The sequence below is a fragment of the Diplotaxodon limnothrissa genome, linkage group LG15, assembly GCF_057381915.1.
Source record: "Diplotaxodon limnothrissa isolate DT_005_m linkage group LG15, D_limnothrissa_male_GT1.1, whole genome shotgun sequence".
Classification (NCBI taxonomy): Eukaryota; Metazoa; Chordata; class Actinopteri; order Cichliformes; family Cichlidae; genus Diplotaxodon; species Diplotaxodon limnothrissa.
The window spans coordinates 35,397,091-35,420,122 of NC_140610.1; the positions used below are offsets into that span (position 1 = coordinate 35,397,091).

Genomic DNA, 23,032 nt, shown 5'->3' on the forward strand with positions numbered 1-23,032 from the left:
ATTAATTTGTTTTCAACTGACAGCATGGCAAGAGCATTTAACCTCTGCTGTCCCATGGTGTTGCATGTGAAGGTCTTAATTCTTTTCCACTTTATAATCACTTCTGCTGAATCAAGCAGAAGCTTTTCAATTTCTGGCAGTGACACTCTTTCAGATAAGGCATCCTGAAGGTTGTTCTCAATTAGCTCGAGCAGAAACGAGTATTTCCTGTGTGCAACTCAAAGATACTGTACAGTGACTTCATCCTAATTTTGATCGCTCCTTCAAGTGTGACACTGGGAAATGATGTGACAAACTTCCTTCAGAGAATACAGTCCGTTATTCTCCGGAGGAAGTCGGACGGAATAAGGTGACCACTTTTGATAAATGTCTCCTGTACCTGCACGACACATTTAGTCCTCTTATTCTTTCTCTCTCAGTCAACCCACTCTCTCTAAAACTGTGTGTTTGACTGGATGATCATGGCCATTTTTACACATTGCTTTTCGAGGACATACATAATATTAAACTCTGGTGTCAGCATAGAAAAACTGTAGAACCTGTAAAAATGAAATAAAGCAAATAAACCTGCAAAAATAAAAAAAATACTTCCAAATCAGAGAGTCTTGTTGACTGCTGAAGTGCCCACTCCTATCTATCTATCTATCTATCTATCTATCTATTGCATCATCATAGGTTTGCACAATTAATTTATTCTTGCTATTTTATTGCTTGCGAGTCATTTTGTCCTTAACCTAAACGAATGCAACTTCACATGTGCTAAAAAGTTTCTGCATGTTATGATTCTAACAAGAACAGACCTGTTGTCTGCTGTTTGCTGACTGTGAAGGTCAGTGGCACTTTTGCGTCAGTCTGAGCCACTGACTTTGATCATGAACATTATTACCGACATGTGAACAGCTGCTTTTGTGTCTGGCATGGTAGATAGACTGGTGCTTATGCTATACTCTCCTACTCTGCCTTAGCACTGAGCACTTTATACAACATGCCTCATTCAACCATTAAACAAGCCCTATCTATGCTGAGATTCTATAGTATATTTCACACTGTTTGTGTGCCGGGGATACAAGTTTCACCTGGTTGGAGTTTTGTTTAAGTAAATGTTTATCACTGTTGACAGTAGAGGGCAGCAGGGTGCCTGCTGTGGGACTGTTATGGCAAGACACACCTCTGTTCATTCTATTCTACAGATTAGTAATGGCTCCAAAAGCACAAAAACTTATTAATGAACACTGAAGTTTATCCTCTGTTACTCCAGGCTATGTTTACAATGTCCAATATGTAACACTGTGCTTACTTGAGCTACTCTGGCTAAAATAAAAATTGCATAGATATGCTTCAAGCACAGGTAATGTCTTTTAACACAGAATCATTGTCATGGTCCTGGGTCATTTTGTCCCAGTGTTCCTAGTTTTTCTTGTGTTTTTGTATTTTGTTAGTTCATTATTTATTCCATGGTTCCTAGGTTGTTCAGTTTAGTTTATTGGATTCCCTCCTTGTGTCTCTGCCCTCTGTGTCTCCCTCTGTGTCTGTGTTTATATTGTGGTGTGAGTTCTTGTGCCGTGGTTCCCTTCATGTTTTATTGTGTTAGGTTTTCCATGTTTCCCCAGCGTGTCGTGTCTGTGCTCTCCCTCGCTGTGATCTGCCTCTCCTCTACTCCCACATCATGTTTCCTGTTTTATTGTGAAGGTCCTGCGTTTTCATGTTTATTCTGTTCAGTCCAGTCGCCCCTGTCTCGTTATGGTTATTCATGTCAGCTGTTCCTTGTGTCTTCTCACTTCCTTGTTATCCCTCTGTGTATTTAGGTCAGCATCTCCCTCAGTCCTCTGTCGCGTCGTCCCTCATGGCTGCGTGTCTCTCCCTGTGTTTCCCCATGAGTTCATATTCTTAGATTTTCCCGGTTTAGTTTTGTATCGCTCCCTCTGTTCCCGGCAATAAAACTGTATTTTGAATTCACGTTTTTCTTAAGTGAGTTTGTGTTTGAGTCCAATTCCTGGTTCATGACAATCCTGCTCTCTTAAAATGTAAAGATCAGATCACTTAGTTTTAGATTTTTTGTTCAGTGTTTGTATGTTAATTATACAAAGCAGGTCTGAAGTTATTCAGACCACCCCCAAACAAAACATTTGAATACTGTCAGTAGCCAACTTGACTGGGAACACGTAAAGCATAAAAGTAATATGAGTCATGTCAATAAAAACTTTAGGAAGTACAATACATATGGATATAGGTTTCTTTCTTTCTTTCTTTCTTTCCTTCTTTCCTTCCTTCCCTCCCTCACCCTCAAAAGATGACTTTCCCTCCCTGAGCCTGCTTCTGCTAGATCACAGGTGTCGAACTCCAGGCCTCGAGGGCCGGTGTCCTGCATGTTTTAGATGTGTCCTTGATCCAACACAGCTGATTTAAATGGCTAAATTATCACCTCAACATGTCTTGAAGTTCTCCAGAAGCCTGTTAATGAACTAATAATTTGATTCAGGTGTGTTGAAACAGGGTGATATCTAAAACCTGCGGGACACCGGCCCTCGAGGCCTGGAGTTCGACACCCCTGTGCTAGATGTTTTCTCCTGTTAAAGAGCTAATGATAGGAATTCATAAAACCTGGCGCACACCTCAGAAGCAGTAAAGGCATCATGAGTGTAGGTGATGCAAAATGTCCATGTGCATCCACAATGCTAATGCTAATGTCTGACTAGCCAGCATACCCTGAACCTACCATGTCAGGTATTAATTTAATGTACTAGGCATAGCAGTTACATCAGGAGATGTAGAAACTCTCATGTATGTTGTCAATACCAAGTCAAGAGTTAAGAGAATTCCTGACTTATTTTTCAATTGATAAGAAATTTACTCTTTGTTCGCTACAAATGTAACTTGTTTCTAACTAAATGGATGATGGCAGTTTGAATCCCACAGTGGTTAAGCACCATCTCAAATAACTTCACTACACTGACAACAGAAACAGAAGCACAGAAGTCCCACATACATTCTCACTGTTGTGGTCAGCCTCACTGGGACAGCCGAACAGCTCTCGTCGCAGAAGGTTGCCATCGTACTCCAGAAAGGTAAGATAGAGATTCCGGAAGAATTCCACATGCTTGTTCTTTACTCGCAACTTCTTTGGAGAGTTCCAGTGGATCACCTGTTGAGGAGAACCACAAATGGGAGAGTGGTGAAGAAGCTTCTGGTATCATCAGGTTCTAAAGAATCAGAGCAATAAACCAAAACATTTACACTGCGCTTTGCCAAGAGTGCAGAACAAAGTTACTACTTGTTGTTAACACTTGTCCGTTATTTGGCTCAATACCTGGCAAAAATAATGAGAGAGCAGTGAAGAAAAGCCTCATTATACTGTTTGCTAAGATGTGAAATTACTTCACTCAGTGCTTTAGACAAAGGTGCCATTTCACTAACTGCACTTTTTTGCAGACTGATATAAATACGTTTCAGCAATGCCATTCAAGATGCTCGTTTGTCATATTCAGCAACTCAGTGTTTTGGCCAAGAACACTTTGTGGACATAGAATGAACTGCCAACCGTGCGAGGAGCACATGTAGCATTATCCAATGCAAGAAGATACATTATAGAAGAAACCACATGAAAGAATCCACAAAACTGCCAAAACATGTATGAGGCGTGGCTTCACTTTTGATTGGTAAGATCAAGAGCTTTTCCTAAAACTCATTCAGCAGAGTTTCTTAATGTCTTTGTTTAACGGTCTCAAAAGCACTGTGCTAGTGTGGAAAGTTAAACACGTCCAGTTATTTTCTATTACTTTTACTTGGATGACTAAAAACCTACACAGACCAGTGTGGTAAGAACAGTAACAGACCCTGTGCACGAGAAAATGCTAAGTTCCTGTTTTAAGACCGGATGTAGGCTTGTACATTTCTGGTAGCTTTATTTTGCGGTCAATCGCTACTGCGAAGGTGGACTCCAAAATCATGTCCGAAATACGAAAACGGAAAGATTACATTAAGTTACAAAGAGCAAAAGGTGGGAACACTCACCATTGCCGTGTCATTAAAAATAAAATGATCAATTTTGACGTTTGAAGCGTGTAGATCGATTGGTTGTTTACATCACATCAGAAGACACATCGTCCACATTCAGAAGCACATCTCTGTATAGTGACAGTTCTTATGATTTAAACAGGAAAATGTCCAGTATTGAAACTACAGGTGAAGAATAGTCAAAGCCAGATGTTTCCCCGTTATGTCGATATCAGCTGGTCAAGTGCTCTCCTACACAGCATGTCAACAAACCGTGAAAAAAAGCCACAGGATATAAAAAATACATGAATGATTGCTGGTAAGGGTCTCTATATATTAGTATTTACGAAGGGTATGTTGTGACTTAGCTTCACAATTACAGTGGTCCCTCACTATAACGCGGTTCACCTTTCGCAGCCTCGCTGTTTCGCGGATGTTTTTAGTGCAATTTTGCATGATTTTCTTTCTTTTTTTTTTTTAAAGCGCAGTGTGTTCTGCGTCCTGATCGACTGCAGACCGTTGTCGATCTCCGTGCCGTCTCTCCTGTACAGTACAGAATCGCTACATCAATCGCTAGCAGTGTGACTCTGAAGTGCTGTACTGTATGTTTGTAAGTTTGTAAGTTTTCTCCTCAACAAAAACAATGCCGACGAAACGTTTTGCACCGTCATAGGCACCTGTGGTAGCACCCGAGAGGCAGAGGAAGATAACCATGGCACAAAAAACATTGGACTTCTGGGACCATACGGCGCACCGGGTTATAAGGTGCATTAAGCTTAAATTAAGCAATTAAGCTTACATTTAAATTCATTAGTTCTAAAATCCGTCATTATTATTTATAGGAAAACAAATATACTGTATGTTTACTTTTCAACTAAATGTTTGAGACTGAAAACAGGTTTTGATCTTTGGTTTCATTCTATAATACTGGACTTTTTTTTTTTTTTACGAAGGTTTGAACTCTTAAAGTGTTTAAATGACAGAGAAAAGTGGGAAAATGTCGATGCCTGTCTGAAAAAAACTGTACAAAGCGTGTAGTGAGGGGTTTTACAGCCTTAAAACATATAAAATAATTGTAAAAAAATAAAGTTGGCTACTTTGCAGATTTCACCTATTGCTGGTTATTTTTAGACACCCGCAATAAACGAGAGAACACTATATACAAATACTAAGAAATATAAAATTTGAATCCTTTTTCTATTTTGCCCTGAGGCGAGGGGGAAAATATCGACAAGTCGATGAACATCATCTACAGATATATTCGTTAAATGCTCAAGACATCTTGAGAAATGTAAATCGCCGCTTGATTCATCCATTTGGTTGACCTGTTTTTGGAAAACCCGACCGTAAACAAGGTGCGAATATCACACCGGAAACGAAGCGCCTTACAGGCGTTTCCCCACCGGAAGTAGCATATGCTAAAGTGCACATAATCTATAGCTGCATGCTGGTGTTATTTTGGAGTTTAGAGGAGCAGTGAATCTAAAGAGCATGGTTAATGGCACTAACAACTAACATTAGAGTTTGTTTTGATCTCATTTTTTAATAGTACTCTTATGCAGGGTTTGAAATGTCTAGTTATTTGAAAAATAGAAAGTAAAATAAAGGATAGAAAGTGGGGAACACCTCCGAGCAGGTTCATATGTGTCTCGATAAATGTATAACGGGCTTATCAAGATCTCACCTTTAGGTCGGACACATCTTTGTAGCACTTTTCGGAACGGGTGTGGTCAGACAGCTGGACGTTCCAGAAGCAAGGCAGCTGATGAACCAGGAACGGGTTTTGTTTGATCACTGCGTTAAAGATATCCTGCAGACACAAAATCATATAAGATATGATATCCCCACACAAAAACCCCCACATATTTAGGTTGTCCATTCTTTAATCTGCTGAAAGAGATGTGTCTTCCTGAATGTTTTAAATGTGGTACAAATGCTAACTTAAAGAACTAAGTTGGAATCTGCTTTGTGAGTATTTTTCTGTGTTTAATTGATCGATTTCGATTTTTTACATACATGAATCATTTATCATCATCAGCAACCGGAGAGCTGGGAGGGATTACTACCTGCCTCATGGTTTTATGTTTAATAAAAAGCAAGTGAAAAAGATATTCTGGAATCTTACTGGTCTGGGCCCAGTTTCATAGTTCTGACTCAGCCACCATCCTGTTAAGTGTGCTGTATGTATCCAGATGTTCATCCTTATACAGTCCATTTATTCGTACACTCACTCTCATAAAGCGAAAAACTTGAAATTGCTTTGAGGAAATGAAGTCTGGTTACATCTGACAGACTTTTCTTTAACTTTGAGATTTTTGAAAACTCACAAAGCAAAAGCCTAAGTGCCAGCTTTAGCTTCCTAATGGGAAACATAAAAACTATTTAACCATGTAATGAATACTACAATAAAGTGGGCTGACAGTCCATGGAAGGAAGTCATATAGCAGAAGGCAGATGGAAAGCTGAAAGGAGCCTGCTCCTTTTCCAAACTGCCTACCTTGTGGGAATTTTACTTAATGAAGGTTTAATTTAACTCTCATAACCATACCTCTCATCTAGACAAGCTCTGAATAACTAAACGGAAAAAGGATAACTTCACAAAGCTCTCAGTGTTTGCCCTGTGACTGTTGATGTGGAACAACTCAGAGTATGATAACATGTCTTTGTGACCACTGGCACATAGGTATGCCCAAGTGGACTGTGGAAACTGTGAAGACCACTAACATATACATGAAGAGTTCTATCATCCTGGCACAGACACAATGCAGGACTCCAGTTATTTAGTATATTTAGTTTTGCAAAAGATCCAAACAAAGTTTCAGAGGAGAAAGAGTCTTATAAGTTTTATTTAGCTTGTAGGTGTCTTGAGTCAGCTGACAGTCACTGACAATCCAAGAGGAGAATGGATCCGGCAGTAGCTGAAGCAAAAACTCAGGTGTGGCAGGAGCTCATTGGTATGGGCCATTAGGTCCCTGTACAACTGTAGTGAAAGCTCTCGATCCAGCAGTAAGTCGGACCCTTTGTTATCAATTCTGTTCCTAAATTTTATGACTGACCAACATTTTTAGGTGAGGCAAGTGACTTTATAGGCAGTGACCTCCAGCTCCCACTGGGTGATTTGCAACCAAGTTTTAAAGCAAAAGAAATGAGAATTGCCACCTCTAAATCTGACACTATTGTTCTCAGATGGCAAAGGGCTGCATGCAGCTAAGGGAGGAATCGCTGTTTATTTTGACGTCCTATTTACTGAGCGAAGAGTGAAGCAGGTCACTGACAAGTTGAGGGAGGATGTCTATAAATAGACAGCTGCCTCTGTAAACTGGACCCAGATAAGCGTGAGAAAATGGATGAAGGTCAAAACTATATCTTTTGAGATACAATGTAAAGCTGGGCATACACTGTGCAATTTTGGCCCATTTTGAGCCGATTTTTCAGTCGTGCGACCATTTTGGGGATCGGCCCGAGTTTCGCCTTAATCGTGTGTTGTGCATCGTGTAGTACATAGGTGTCAAACTCTGGCCCGCGGGCCAAATTTGGTCCGCAGCCTAATTACATTTGGCCCGCGAAGCCATACCAAATTACTATTAGAGCTGGCCTACTGGTATTATACAGCTAATATATATATTGTTTAGTATTAAGCTTTGCTTGTTCCATATTCAGTTTTTCAGCAAAACTTGTTTGAGTCCATAAGAAAAGATTCATTCTTATATCTGGAGGAAGATTTTTTTTTCAATAAATATTAACGTTAGCCCGCGACTTTGTTTCATTTTGAATTTTGGCCCACTGTGTATTTGAGTTTGACACCCCTGGTGTAGTATATGTGGGGTAACAAGAAACGATTAACACCTCACGACCAGCTCCCGATCATCAATCATTTGGTCGTAAGAAAATCAAACATGTTTGAAATCCTGTCGTGAGGCTGTCACTGCAGCCTCTCACACTGCGCACGCGCAAACACAGAAATGAAAGTGAAAAGACAGAGCAACACGGCAGTGCAGCGTATGATGGAGGCACAACTTGTAGAACTTTGGCAAGTTCATCTGGGTCTTTTCGATGTGGCCTCACAAAATTATCACGACCACAACAACCATGAAAATAGTTGGATCTATACATTGCTGCTCAGTCACAGCTGCCTGATCAATGTTTTTCATTAGCAATTTAGCAAAGTTGATGGTGGTGTGTGTGTGTGTGTGTGTGTGTGTGTCTGTGTGAGTGTGTGTGTGTGTCTGTGTGAGTGAAAGACAGAGAGGGGGAGCGAGAGGCACATTTTGTGTTATAAGCTTCATGTTATGGACGCACAGTGTGAGCACTCAGGTCGCATCAGATCAGGCCGTATAGTGTGAGACGCTGCATCGTGACCTATGAACTTCTAACCCCTGCGACTCAATCATACAGTTTGAGCAGGAGCTGAATAGCGTGACTGAAAAAATTGCACAGTGTAAGCCCAGCTTAAGACTAACGCCTGATTTAGACTTTTGCAGGGAACCTTTACCATTACGTGTTCATGTTCCAGTGTTTCAACTGTGATGTCAGCCAATTAAAAAAAAAGAAAAATGCTGGTACTTTTCTCTCCCAGGTCCCTACTCTTTGCTGTGGCCAGTGAATTTTTGGGGGTTTTTTTGGGGGGGGGGAAAACCAATAGTGGATCACTGACCTTCAGAACCATTTTCCAAAGGGGGGGGAAACCCAACCTCTGACCCCAAAGGGGCCAGAGTTGATTTTGTTTTCCAGTAACTGCTGTCACATCATTTTGTTTTCAACAAATTAAAGAAACATTTGAACAGTTCAATCATCAATATCCAACATGTCATTTTTTGTACAGTCTATAACCTTTATTGACTGCAACATTTGATGCAACATACTCATACTAATTATACACAACTGAAAATATTTTTTTAATGACTTTTATTATAATGGCAGGTTTACCCACCAGTCCCAACCTCCTTTTCCTGGTGATTTCATCCAGTACCAGAGTGAGATATTCCTATTCAGATTTTAACTGTCACTGAATGCAGAGTTGTCAAATTTAAAGGACATTTTTATATTGGTGCAGCACCATAATGCTGTGCTGTCAGTATATGAAAGCACAACAGGTTTATTTAATTATGTAAGTCCGAAAATACTACTTTCAAATACAGCTGTTTTCACAATTTAAATGACACAATTGTGATGTGAGCTATGACAGTGTGTGTGTGTGTCTCTTACCTGGTCTGCCAAGGAAGTGGACAGCATGCTCATTAGTTCCCTTTCTGCAGTCAGTCTCCACATCTGCTCCCATCTGAGCTTTCGCAGACGATCCAGGAGGAGCAAAATAACCCCTGTAAAGTGGACACACACATGCTCAAACACACACACACACACACACACACACACACACACACACACACACAAAAGGTACAAACAAAGATGGTAGCTTAAGAAACAGAGTGATTGGCGTCTAGCTGGTCTTAAGGAAGGCCAGCTCTTCCTTAAGACCAGCTAGACGCAGTGCCAGAAGTGTTGTTTCTCATTCACATTTTCTCATTTTGTTTCCTTTCTTAAATTCAGTCATCTAGACTTTGCTTTACACAGCTAACATGCTAAAAGCAGGTTATAAGGTACTCACCAGTGTTAAAGCCTCTGCCCAGTGCTGGCCAGGGTCGATGGTTCTTCCACAGGTTCCCCAGATACCAGTCACTCTGGTTCTCTACCAGACCTAGAACTTGCTGGCCTGCCACACACATACATATCATGACTGTTTTCACTTGTTTTTTGTTTTTTTTTTTTGTCTCAAACAAGCACCTTTTTATCTCCACAACCTTCAATTCATTCAACTTTAACCTGCTGCACAGTGGCTGCAATGTCATTAGTAATTACTGATTTGTAGTATTTTGAGGAAAAAAATAAAGGCATTTCATAAGGGATGAGGACAAAACATCATGATTATATTGGGAGGAATAACTGTATGCCACAGTCCTGGATCTGGTGACCCAGTGTTTGTGTTTTTTGATTTATATAATATAATATTCTTTGATTATTGTTATTCATGGTTTTGGTTATCTTTATTTCTTAGGTTAATAGTGATCTTAGTTCTTCCTCAACTTTTATCTAGCCTGCGTATAGTCGGTGTTCCTTGTTTCATGTCGAGACACCCTTGTCTCTATGTTCTGCATTTCCTGTGTCTCCCTAGTCAGTCGTGTCTCCATGTCTCAGCCTCAAGTCTGCATCTTTGTGAATGTCTCATGTTTTCTGTCTCATTTTGTTAGATTAGCTCCAGCTGTGTTCCCACCTGTTTCCCATCCTCTCGTTACCCCTCTGTGTATTTAAGGTTTGCTGCTGGATGGACTGTGTATCTCCCCTGAGGGTTCTACTTTCCCCATTTCATGCCGGTTATTTTGCTATGAGCCTATGTTTTAGTTTCTTCCCAGTTTAGGCTTTGTAGTTTATTCGTTGTCTCTTTTCATGTTGCATTTGTGTCCTGTTCCGCTGCTAATAAAGGCTCACTTTTGGTTTAAGTCCGTCCAAAGCGTCTGCATTTGGGTCCAATGTCTCTCTACTCCGCACTCCGAGTTCAGCAAGACTTTGAAAGGACGTATGTAGATTGTTTAGATAAGAGAATTTATAGAAACAATCTGCTCGTTTCTAGAGCGGGTTGATTGCATCATTTGAGAAAGTGTTTCAATAGCAGTAACAGTAGATTAAAACTGCATGAATGACATAACATGAGCTTAATAGTGGAGTGAAAAACTGTTGCCTCAGAGCAAGAAGGTCTTGGGTTTGAATTCACTATCTGGCCGGGGCTTTTCAGTCGTTGTGTCCATGGGCAAGACACTTCACCCCTTGCCTACTGGTGGTGGTCAGAGGGCCCGGTGGCGCCAGTGTCCGGCAGCCTCGCCTCTGTCAGTGCGCCCCAGGGTGGCTGTGGCTACAATGTAGCTTGCCATCACCAGTGTGTGAATGTGTGTGTGAATGGGTGGATGACTGGATATGTAAAGCGCTTTGGGGTTCTTAGAGACTAGTAAAGCGCTATATAAATACAGGCCATTTACCATTTTTCTGTGTGGAGTTCTCTCCTATCAATTGTCTCTCTGCAAGAAAGGTCACCAAGCTGGAAGCTGGACGCATCAGTAGCAGCAATGGCGTGTCCAGCGGGGTGGCCTGGGGGGGCACAGGCCACCCCCCAAACCAGACTGGCCACCCCAGGTGCCACCCCAAAGGCCAAACAATAAAATTCAATCAAATATCAAATGTCCGATTATGTTTTCACGGTGACGCTCAGATATCCGAGTGTAAGTGAATGCAGCATCGCTTCTGCGCTATGAGCATCACGTTAGCAAAGGTAGGAGAGCCAAGCGCGAAAGATGGCACTGCAGGAAACAATTTTTCGGTGAAAGAAAATGAGGACAGAATAAATGTCCCGGTAAGTAATATTAAGTTTGTTGAGTTTAGTAAACTTCGGTGAAATTAGAATACCAAGGAAAAAATAACACTTAAAGAATTATTGCAGCTGTGGAATATTTCAGACAGTATGCTACTGAGGGCAGCTAACATAAGAGTTATGAGTTATAAGATATAATCTAAGTCGTAACATTGCTGTATGGAGCTGCAGATTTGGTTGCAGGTTAACATAGCTGGACTGGCCATCGGGCATACCGGGCATATCCCCAGTGACTTATTTTTTATTTTTTTTGTAATGGCATGAACAATGAGAGGTGGTGGATTGGCCAGATGCAGGTCGATGTGTAGAAATAACTCCGTTGTTTGGTGGTGGCTATGACGGGGCTTCCACAGAGGCAACAGGTGGATGAGGGAAGGGGAGGCAGGAGGAGAGCCCCGAGGCAGCCACCAGTCCGAGTGTCAGGTGAACTGAACTTCAGGTAAGAAGTTATGACCTGCAGTCTATCTGGGTCAGATATAAACCAAGTTTAGGTGGAGTTTATTTTCATGTTGCTGACTTTTTACTGTCAGTTGCAATAACTCATACTGCGTTCTAGCCAGTTTGACGGAGTTTTTATACAGCTGGGTGGGTGCTATGATGTTACTGATAGTGAACTTTATTTTATTCATAAGGTTAGTTAGTAGAGTTGCCAACGGCTCCTTAAAAAAATGGAATGGTCCCTCATTCAGAGAAAATATTACGCGTTTCGTATTGAGCTGAGAAGAGACGCAGTTTGTCCCGGACTTTAGCTAGAATGGAAAAAAGACACAAAGCTGGATTTATTCTGTGTGTTTATGCTGCACAGCTGCCTCTTCTTCTCTCATTCTCTCCCCCTCCCTCTCCTGTTGCTACTTCAATCATGAAACTGATCAATGATCAGCTGATCGGCTTTTCTCTCTTGTTTGTTTATCGCCCACTTTGCGCCAGAAAGAGGAAACCAGCGGATGTCGCGCTAAACAACAGCAGCACGTTTAAGCTTGATCAGCTGTTGTTAGAATGTATTTAATATTAATTTCTAGTATCAGCTGATGTTTGCTGGAGCCACAGCTGTAAAGCTGCTGGTCATGATGTCTGTTTAGATATGTGGTGAGAGGGAAACATGAAGATGAAACCAGGAGATGTCCTTACTGAACCATCAGAGCTGAACAGGTGATGGAGAAACAGGTTTACCTTTTAGGTGACATGAATGAGTTGAAGGGAAGTTATGAACTGTTTCCGAGAGACAAATAACCCCAGGATCCTTTTTTATGTAGCTGACAGCTGGTAACTGTGCAGGGGCGGGTCTAGCAAAGTTTTGCCAGGGGGCCAGGTAGGGCATTAACAGGGAAAGGTGGGCACAAAGAAATACTTTTCTTTCTTATTCTCATTTAAAATACCTAGTTTTTATTAAATAATTATCTAAATCTTACAACCAAAGTTTTTATCTGACGTAAAATGTATAGAAATCATACATATACCAACAAGACTGTACATCACTGTCACAACAGGGTTTGTTTTCAGTCAAAGTCTTTATGGCTTTACTACCTGGTGGGTCGGTCTGTAGTAAAAATGCCCAATTTTTTTGTCCCAGTCCAGCCCTGCAGGTTAATACTGGCAGTGTCACCATGCCAGCTGACTGTATTTTATCATCAGCCAGTGTTGTTCTTTATCAATATTACCAAAGTTTACCATAAGGCAGCATAGAAAGTATTTACTTGCTTTCAGGTTTTATTCAAATGTTAGTCTTTTTATTTGTTTCCCCACTTTTTTCCTGTTTCAAAATCAAACACCAGTTTGTGAGAAGATTATCTTCTTTTTTTAACAGGCAGATAAAGTTTTGCATTGGAACTGGCTAATTTGTCAATTGTTTGTTACAAATGTTCGTATTTTAATTTTCAAAAATGTTTTTGCCCAAAACATATGTGCACTACATGTCAGTAAAAATACTATGCAAATATTGATGTCCTTGAATGCTGAGTAAACACTGACAAAGCACTGATTGTATCTCTTGTACTTTATCAACGCAGTATCTAAAAACTTTGCACCGTAGTGGTTAAAATCTCATTCTAATAAGAGTTAAAAGTGCATTTGGTTATTAGGTTTATAGGATTATTGAATTATGGTTAACGGTTGGTAGAATTTTTTTTTTAAACATTATCTGCCAATTAAATCTGCCACCCTTCTCCAAATCTGTGCCCCTACCTGGCCCCCCCCAACAAAAATTTTCTAGACATGCCACTGAGTAGCAGACACTTTAGGGTCAAATATCATAACATCCAGATCCAATAGAAACCTAATCATATCATAAAACCAGCTTTTATGTTAAATTCACAACAAAGTGTCAAAAACTTTAATTGCTGCCTCATAAATGGAACCACGCTGCAATAAAAAGAAGCAAGAATTGAATTCACTCATACATTTAAAGCTTTTGAGTCACTGAACAAAAAGTATAAAGACAGCAAGTGGGTGGAATTAAATATAATTGGGAGATTAAGAGAAGAGAGGAGGAGGGGAGTATGCGGGCTTTAAGGTGAGAGATTACTGAAGGAAGCTGGGCAGAGATAAAGGTTGAGGAAAGAGGCAGTGGGAGCCTGGAGAGAAGAGCATGGGTGCAGTGGTGGCAGGTTTAATGAAGGCTATAAGGAAGATTAATGAGAGCTTATTGCAGCAGGCAGCAGAGAGCAGGGTGCTCCTTTACAAAGGCTACGAAACAAAGAACGCAGATCTGCCTGAGCAGGATAATTAGAGCTCAAATACAAAAAGCTATAGTTTATAAAGGTTAATCAAACTGGATGGCCACAATATTTGTATGAAATTAGTTGAGTTCCAAGTGAAAAAAAAAACACAGGGAACAGTTATTCAGTGTTAGACTGCATCATGAAATACATCAAAAACAGCACTGTCCGAATGTTCCTACAGCAAATCAAATCAAATCAAATCACTTTTATTGACACTGAACTAAGCAGGAGTGTGAGTGGTAGTGACAGAGACAGGGCGCAGCTCTTTGGCCCAATTACTCACCCTAAGAGGTGTAATCTAGCTGTAAACCCAAACACTCAAACTAAAATAAATTAATGTAAACTTATTTTTTAAAAACACTCCTACTAAAATGGTAAATGGCCTGTATTGTATAGCGCTTTACTAGTCCCTAAGGACCCCAAAGCGCTTTACACAGCCAGACATCCACCCATTCACACACACTACTAACTCAAATAGCTTAGGTTCCTGTAACATTTTTCAACATATTATTTTTAATGAACTTATTAGCAGTGTTGGTCAACTTACTAGAAGATAGTAATTAGTTACTAATTACTGATTACTTCTCCAAGAAAGAAATCCCATTACTTTACTGATTACTTATATTCAGAAGTAATTAGTTGCGTTAGTACTCAGTTACTTGTTAAAAATATGATACACAACCTGAATACGTAATAAAACAATAGACCTTTCAACCCAATTCTATTTTTTCTGCATAATCCATCATATAAAATTAATCAAATGAAAAAAGTCTCTTTTTAAAATTTGTTTTACGAGTTTTAATGTTTACATTTTATGCACATTGCATTAAGCAAAAATTATATGTAGCTGTCTTTGACTTGAAGAAATTTGTTTAACATTTAAACCTGTTTTCTGCATATTTCAAAAATATAAAATAAAATAATTTTTTGTGTTTACACTCACTCTTTCAAATAGATGCAAGTAAAACACAGCAAAGATTAAATAAAATCAAAGATTCAGCTGCACTGAGTCCTGTTGCTCTTAAATCTATTTTCACCTGTTTAGCAGGAGTGGGGCGGGTGGAGGTTTGCCCGGTACTGTAGCAGTCATGTCAGTGGGGGGATCTGGGGGTTTCTCTGTGAATTTCACATTCCTGTGGCAGTGTGCTCGGTGTTTGCTCAGATTTTCTTCCCACGCACAGTTCACAGCAGACGCTAAGGGGGCAGGGATAGCTCAGTAGGTAGAGTGGTCGCCCCATGATCGGAAGGTCGGGGGTTTGAATCCACTGAACGGCTACCCTGAGGTACCCCTGAGCAAGGTACCGTCCCTACACGCTGCTCCCCTGCGCCTGCTTAGTGGCTGCCCACTGCTTCACTGAGTGAATGGATCAAATGCAGAAAGTAATTTCCCCACAGGGATCAATAAAGTACACATTATTAATGTTTCTGTCCCTTTTTACAGAATCAAACTCAAAGTAATGTAGTTACTTTTTTACGCTTTACAAAATCATGGTTTGGTGACGCAGTAACGCAGCGTGCTTATGAGAAAGTAACAGTCATCTAATTACTTTTTTCAAGTAATGAGTGAAGTAAGGGGTTAATAGTAATCCCTTACTTTACTCATTACCTGAAAAAAGTAATCAGATTACAATAACACGTTACTTGTAACTTGTAATGTTTCTGCGTTGCCGGCTGGTACATATGTACATTCAGATAGTGCACCTTATAAATCACTCCTCGTTAGTTTGTGGTCAGGAAGTGGAATTTCTTGCAGATTCCGGGGCCACTCATTCTGTGTTATGCTCAGATTCTCTCTTTCCACAGGCTGTCTTAAGTGAGAAGTTCGCTCATTCTGGATTTGCATCAGGAACCGTTCAGAGGGAAAATTTCACCGTAGCCCCGTCTTCTGTAGAAGGGCAGGGGCAGAAATTCAGACACGGGTCTCTGTGGTCTGATCTGTGTCCCGTCAATTTGCTTGCCAGAGACTTAATGTGTAAATTAAATATAAATTGCATCTCCTGCCATGATGTTATTACACTAACGCAATCAAACTGATCATATGATGGTGAAATATTGCCCCGTGATCCTGGCTTTCGCTTATGAATGGAAGCTGGGAGGAGGGTCGCTTGTTGAAGAGCTCGCGGCTGCATGCCTCCAGAAGGCCCATTCTCCCAGCAGTTACATTAGACTGGACAAACATGCTCAGCATGTAGAGCTCTGTAGTATCCTCAATATACTGAAGCAGGTTAGGTATCCAAACAAAGAAGAATTCCCACATTTAGAATAAGAAGAACAGAACAGGCCAGTGCACATACTTCACAGAACAAATTATAGGTGCACGTCAGTGAAACTAATCCAGTATATCACATCTTTTATGAAGGTAGAACTGGAGAAGTGTTGATTAAAGAATAAGAACATTTTGGAGGTTTTAGTTTGCGATGCTATTGAAGTGCATCACACAGAGAGGTTTTTCTGTTACTCTCACTGATATGAGGATGCTTGACATTTTCAGTAGAAACAATAATAGCAACGTGTCTGGACAACAGTTTCTATAACAAAACTAAGCTTTTTACATTTCATAAAAGTGGGAACAGAGGAATGTTGTATGTTTAGTTCAACTAAGTTTTATTTATTCTTACCAAATCCCAAAAGCAGTCACCTTGTGGCACTTTATTTTCTTTATCATTATTCTTTTCTCCTTCTTTTAGCTGCTTCCTTTTGAGCTTGCTACGCTGGATCATCTGTCTTCATCTCACCATGTCCCTGTATCCTCCAGCCTCTGCATACATTAACCTCCTCTGAGGTCTTTCTCTTTTCCTCATGCTTTCAGTCCATGTTAACCATCTGTTGTTCAGTATATCCACTCTCACTCCTCTGCATGTCCAAATTATCTCAGCTTTGCATTTTTAAGTTCAGAGTTCAAAGACTCTACAATAATACAGAGAAACACCAAACAGGGAGGGGCGGGGCCATCTGAGAGAAAAGGAGTTGCATTACCTTTGAACTTGTGGAAGACGGCCCAGAGTTCAGCAATGTCAGTGGCAAAGGTGATGTCTGTGTCTAGAACGATGACTCTCTGTAGATCTGATGGCAGGGTCTTTGTCAGTACCAGTTTCATTAGCCCATAAATCCCAGAGTAATGTTTGTTAGGAATCCATGAGACTTCGGACTGAAACACAAGAGGAAATAAGGGTTGGGATCATTTACTGTTAAATAGAAATAGCTCATAATGTTTCGCATTAAATAAAGCAGTAGCCATGAGATCATTAAGCAGCCCAATCAGTAAAGCAGGGTGATGGAGTCTGTGTTCCCCACCTTCAGCTCATCTGCGTCATAGAAGTCCACCCTGACGGCAGGAACCATCCATGTATGAAACAAGGAGGACAGGATCTGCTGAGCAATGGAGTCTGTGATGAAATGGAAATGAAGGGGATTCCGCCTGTAGACACACACAAATACCAAGCTCCAATGAATTCACGGCTTTTACTTTTACTTCCTGCATCATATCACAAAACATTCAGTACATGCACAGTGGGAGTTTGGAAAGGACAAACTGTCCATTTTTACAAGAAACTTGAAATAAATTCTGCAAAACGTCACCAATGTGCCCATGATCCACATATGTGTTTCTCATATTCTCTGAAAAATGTTCATCACACATCATGATGTCTAACACACAGATGGCATATTAAATGAGCAGCCACATTTTTTCATTGCGTTTATTTACATGAGCTGTCCGCTAGAAGAATAACCATTTTAGCAAAGTTTGTGAGAGACTGAGTTTAATAAGGCACAAGACGTACAGGTACAGGAATGGAAACTGTTTTCACATCCATTTCAAAATGCACTCATCTTTCCTGTTGTCTTAGAACCCAATCTTTTCTTGTTTAGCACATAAATATAAACTGTACTTTTCCTGGTCAATAAGACTATGTGATATGCTTGAGAACTCCAAAACAAGAAAACAAGTCCAGTTGTTTCAGCTTCAGCATTAATAAATGCACATGTTAAACCCTAAGGCTGCAAGAGACAGACATGGCACACTGATGGAGAGATGATAATCTTACATCTCATTTCAGCTCAGGGAAGAGGTGTGAGGGATGGGGGTATAAAATAGGTGTTCAGGACTTCCGAATCAGGTCACAGGAAAGTGACACTAAGCTGAGGATGTGAGCACCCGGGGGTGTCTTATGCTGATTGACTTTGTGTATCAATGTGTCAGCTGCACTGGCTCAATAAGCACTGAAGGCTGGGAGCTGTCAGAATGTATCAGAACCCAGAAAATCAGAAAAGCTGTCAACACAGCAGTGCACATTGAAAAGACCTTCACATCCTTTGGATAAACAGCAACAAGGTTTTGATGGGACGATTAGAATTGTGCTAAAAATAAAGTGTCACGTACATCTGATTATAAAAACTATTAGGCTGTAGTGACCCATGACAATTTCATCCTCATGATGCAACGGCGTTTTCTTGTGGATTTGGTGAAAGACACTAAGATCCACTGTGCTCATGCTCTGTAAAGCACTTTGAATCACCTTGTTGTTGAATTGTGCTATACAAATAAACTTGCCTTGCCTTGCCTTGCCTTGCCTCATATCTGCTCAGAGTGAAGGATTATCCTAAACTACAACAGATGGCGTGTGTGCAACTGGGGCACCTTTTCCCCTCTCAGTGCCCAAACAGTCAGACCATTGGCTGTCAGCCTCACAATATCCTATACGACTGTGCTTCAACATATCTAATATATCTGTTTATTTAATATACTCGACTGACTGCTTCTGCTGTGTGGTGTGCCAGTCTACTGTACATTTTTAGAAGTTTAAATTTACATCCACTTCTCTTTTAAACCGCCCCAACTTTTCTGTGAGAGACCCTCACTGAAGATGAGAGCTCAAGTGTGGTAGAGCAGTTTTCAGTGCAAGAGACTACAGTTTCCAAAGTAAGATCAAGACCCTCATCGTGCTCTTTTAAGATATTCAACAATGACAGAGAAAATTTAGCCGAAACATCAGAACCGTGGTGCGTAAAAGAGTCCCATCTTGTGCAGGCTCAAACCTGCACCAAGACAATGCTCACTCACTGACTCAACCAGCCATCACCTTTGGCCTTCTATAACTTCCTTGACCTTCAGTGTCACAGTGGCCATATTTATATCAGATAAGGCTTTTGATTTTATAGATCTGTTCTCAGAATCTTTTGATCATACCTCATTACTTGTAACACTTTTGGAAATGGTAACTAATTAGAAAATAGATATGTAGGGAAGGTATGGTAGTCATAGTTAAAAGTAACAACTGTTGAATGGGCATACATTGTCCACATTCATTTTTCAAAAATTGTTCAGCCAAACCTCTTGCTTAGAAAGCTTTTTTTTGTAGACCTGTAACAACGTCATGTTACTATGGCAACAGTATTTACTTTTTCCCTGGTGCAGCCCTTGAGGTTATCTGTCTGGAACAGGCCACTTTAGCCTTAAAAAACACAAGAGTGGCTCACAGTCACAGATGTGTGACTGAGATGACCACACAGAAATATATTCGCTCTCACTGACATCGAACAGAGCCAAGAGTAGGAAAAACTCTCTGAAACTGAGTGCTTCGAGCAGTCTGAAGCCTGAGCTGCTAGGTCATAGAGATTTCCTGCACGCTGACCTCAACTTTTTGTATTTGTCTTAATATTAGCATACACCATTGTAATGCAGGGTGGATGTAGCTCAGGAAGTAGAGGTCATGCATTCATCAGAGTGTGACAGAAAGCACTTATGTGTAGTAAAAAACAAAAGTGCTTCTATGAGTGGGTGAATGAGGCATGTTGTACAAAGCGCTTTGAGTGCTTGTCACACTTTATATAACAACCAGTCAATTTATCTTAGCTTACGTGTCAGAAAATAGCAAAGACAAAATAGGCTCATTTTGAAACTGATGACATTATTTTTCTGCTGAGGTTGTATTATTGAGACAGGACATATACAGTTGCTGCTGAACAGAAGACAATGATAAGAACCTCCACTATGTGACAGAGTGCAGCATAAAAAGGCCATCTCTCAGGAGTGACAGCATCAGTCACACAGACAGGCTCTTCTACAAGGCTCTCCATCATTTAGGCAAGAGATTCACTGGTAGCAAAAAATTCATTTGCTAAAACATCTAGCGGCAGAAATTAAGCGGCAGAACAGTAAATATAAAGAATGAAATGGCACACATCTTTAAGCTTGTTTCACAGGGAATTAATAGCATATTCAATAATGAATTACAAGGTGACAATAGAGGGAAGAAATACCAAAATTAAGTAATTTTGTTTAAATCTGCTTGTCACAAGGTCAGAGTGGATCTGTTGATCAGTGTCCTAGATGCTGTTCCACATTTTGATTCACCAGGATTCCCTACACAGTCAGAACAATCCAACAGGATGACTGCTCAGGCAACTGTCTGCTCAGGAGGAGGATCCATCATGTTTTCACTTCTTTAGTGAAGGGGAGCCCAATGAGTTGTCTTTGACGTACCAAGTATGTAGCCAGTCATTTATATAAAACACAATTAGGCAGAACGGTCATGTTGATCTAATGATGGACACTTCTGTTTCTGACTTGGAGAAGACTCATAAAAACTCAAGAGCCTTCTTATTCCAGCTTCAGATGTAGTTAGACATTTTGGACCCAACGTGCCACCAACTACCTACCTGCAGACTCTGCATTTGGCACAGCTGAGGATGGGGAGGAACTGTTGGTGAGGTTCATGAACACGTAGCAAGATTATTATGGCTTACTTGCATCGCTTGCAGGTGGCATTGACCGCATTGTATATAGGGGAGGTATACAGCCACAACAGGTCAACAAACACTTCCTGAAACAGTTTTACAGTGGCTGTTGAGACCATGACTTGCTTGCTGTTCTGCAGCTAGAACTTAAGAATCAAGAACCCCCATCACTTGCTGAGCTTTTGTGGCTGCTGCGTACTGCAGAACATAGGCAAGAAACAGAAAGTAGTTGAATAAAACTGCACCTCTGTACTACAAAACTGAAGGTTGTCTCCCATAGACAGAATGTTCAGCAAGTGAAATACAGGCTGAATCTGCATCAAGCGACATCAGCAGGTTAAAAAAATCTGAAAAAGCTGACCTGAAAAGCCAATTGATTTCCCTCATGGAACAAATGAAAACCACAGCTTCTAAGAAAGAACAGATACAGAAAGATGAAACTAAAAAAACCTGACCATGCAAAGACCAAACCAGGGCCCTCTTACACAGCACCTCTACTTTAAAGCCAAAACTGTGGTAGTGTTTTCATTGTGGAGAGGATGGTCACATTGTGGCCACGTGTGAGTCAGATTCAACTCATGCCTTGGTAACTGCAAAAAAGAAGGAACTAAGAATTGTCAGCAGTTATGGGAACGCCAGCAAAGGAACACACCTTCATTAAACTGAAGACATTCCCTGTTGTGAGACAGATGGGAAATGCAACGGGTCAAACACATATGACTGATAAGAAGCCTAAAGTGACCGCTAAGAAGTGTGTGATATTAACATTGCATGCTGAGCGAGGTCATTTCAAATTACCCAAAGGTTTGATAGGGGTAAAAACTACAGCACAGGTTCAAATGGAGGGCAATTGTGATAGCTGCATAATGGATACAGGCTCCCAGGTTACCACAGTTCCCGAGTCTTTTTACAATCAGAACATGCCACAACATGAGATCAGAGCAATCCTTGAGCTTTTGGAGGTTAAAGAAGCCAATGACTAATCTATGCATTATCTAGGCTACATTGAGATTAATGTTGTATTCCCCAAGGACTTTTTGGGTGCTGAGGTTGAAGTTCTCACACTTGCATTAGTGGTTCTAGATGACTTGACTTTGGGAGATCAGGTAAAACACTGCGTAAGCTGTCTGATGAGATTCCATTTAAGCACAGTAAAGCTGTCCAAAAGCATTTGCAAGAACAGCCAGGTGTAATCAGGGAGTCCACGTCACCATTCTCTTCGCCCATAGTGGTGGTGAGGAAAAAGAATGGGAACATGTGTCTCTGTGTTGATTACAGGAAACTCAATTTGCAGACAGTGAAAGATGCTTACGCGCTCCCGAATTTGGAGGAGACCTTCTCCACGCTGAGTGAGTCCCAGTGGTTCTCTGTCCTCGACTTAAAATCTGGCTGGCCATCCCTCCCTAGTTCTGCTGGGGGTTTCTTCCTGTTAAAAGGGAGTTTTTCCTTCCCACTGTCGCCAAAGTCCTTGCTCATAGGGGGTCATATGATTGTTGGGTTTTTCTCTGTATGTATTATTGTAGGGTCTACCTTAAAATACAAAGGATCTTGAGGTGACTGTTGTTGGTGATTTGGCGCTGTATAAATAAAATTGAATTGAAATTAAATCAATACCGATCCTATCACTATGGGACTTGGTACTGCCTTGTATCAGGAGCAGGAGGGTCAGATAAGAGTCACAGCATATGCTAGCAGGGTTTTGTGTAAGCGTGAGTCTCATTACCATGCCCACAAATTAGAGTTTTTAGCCCGAAAGTGGGCAGTTACGAAAAAACTTTGTGATTACCTTTATGGTAGCCAGTTCAGTGACAGTAGTCCTTTAATACACTCAACAAAAATATAAACGCAACACCTTTGTTACTGCTCCCATTCCCCATGGGATGGACGTAGAGACCTAAAATTCATTCCAGATACACAATATAACCATCCCTCCCAAACAGTGGTCACAAATCAGTCCAAATGTGTGGTAGTGGGCACATCTGCTATATTGAGATAATCCATCCCACCTCACAGGTGTGCCACATCAGGATGCTGATCTGACATCATGAGTAGTGCACAGGTGTACCTCAGACTGCCCACAACAAAAGGCCACCCTGGAATGTGCAGTTTTTTGCGCTATTGGGGGTCTGGGGACCCAGAACCGGTCAGTATCTGGTGTGACCACCAT

The 23,032-nt window shown here is 40.8% G+C and overlaps 1 protein-coding gene across 1 annotated transcript in view; it reads right to left on the reverse strand.

The window, feature by feature from the left end:
• large1 (LARGE xylosyl- and glucuronyltransferase 1) overlaps positions 1–23,032 on the reverse strand; it is a 64,188-nt gene that overhangs the window by 9,777 nt on the left and 31,379 nt on the right. Inside the window, exons 5-10 of the mRNA XM_085371848.1 lie at positions 17,422–17,545; positions 17,104–17,275; positions 9,599–9,703; positions 9,199–9,311; positions 5,678–5,803; positions 2,987–3,142 (exon numbers count right to left, since the gene is read on the reverse strand). Of these exons, the coding sequence (XP_085227974.1) occupies positions 2,987–3,142; positions 5,678–5,803; positions 9,199–9,311; positions 9,599–9,703; positions 17,104–17,275; positions 17,422–17,545 (796 nt within the window). The remainder of the gene's footprint in view (positions 1–2,986; positions 3,143–5,677; positions 5,804–9,198; positions 9,312–9,598; positions 9,704–17,103; positions 17,276–17,421; positions 17,546–23,032) is intronic.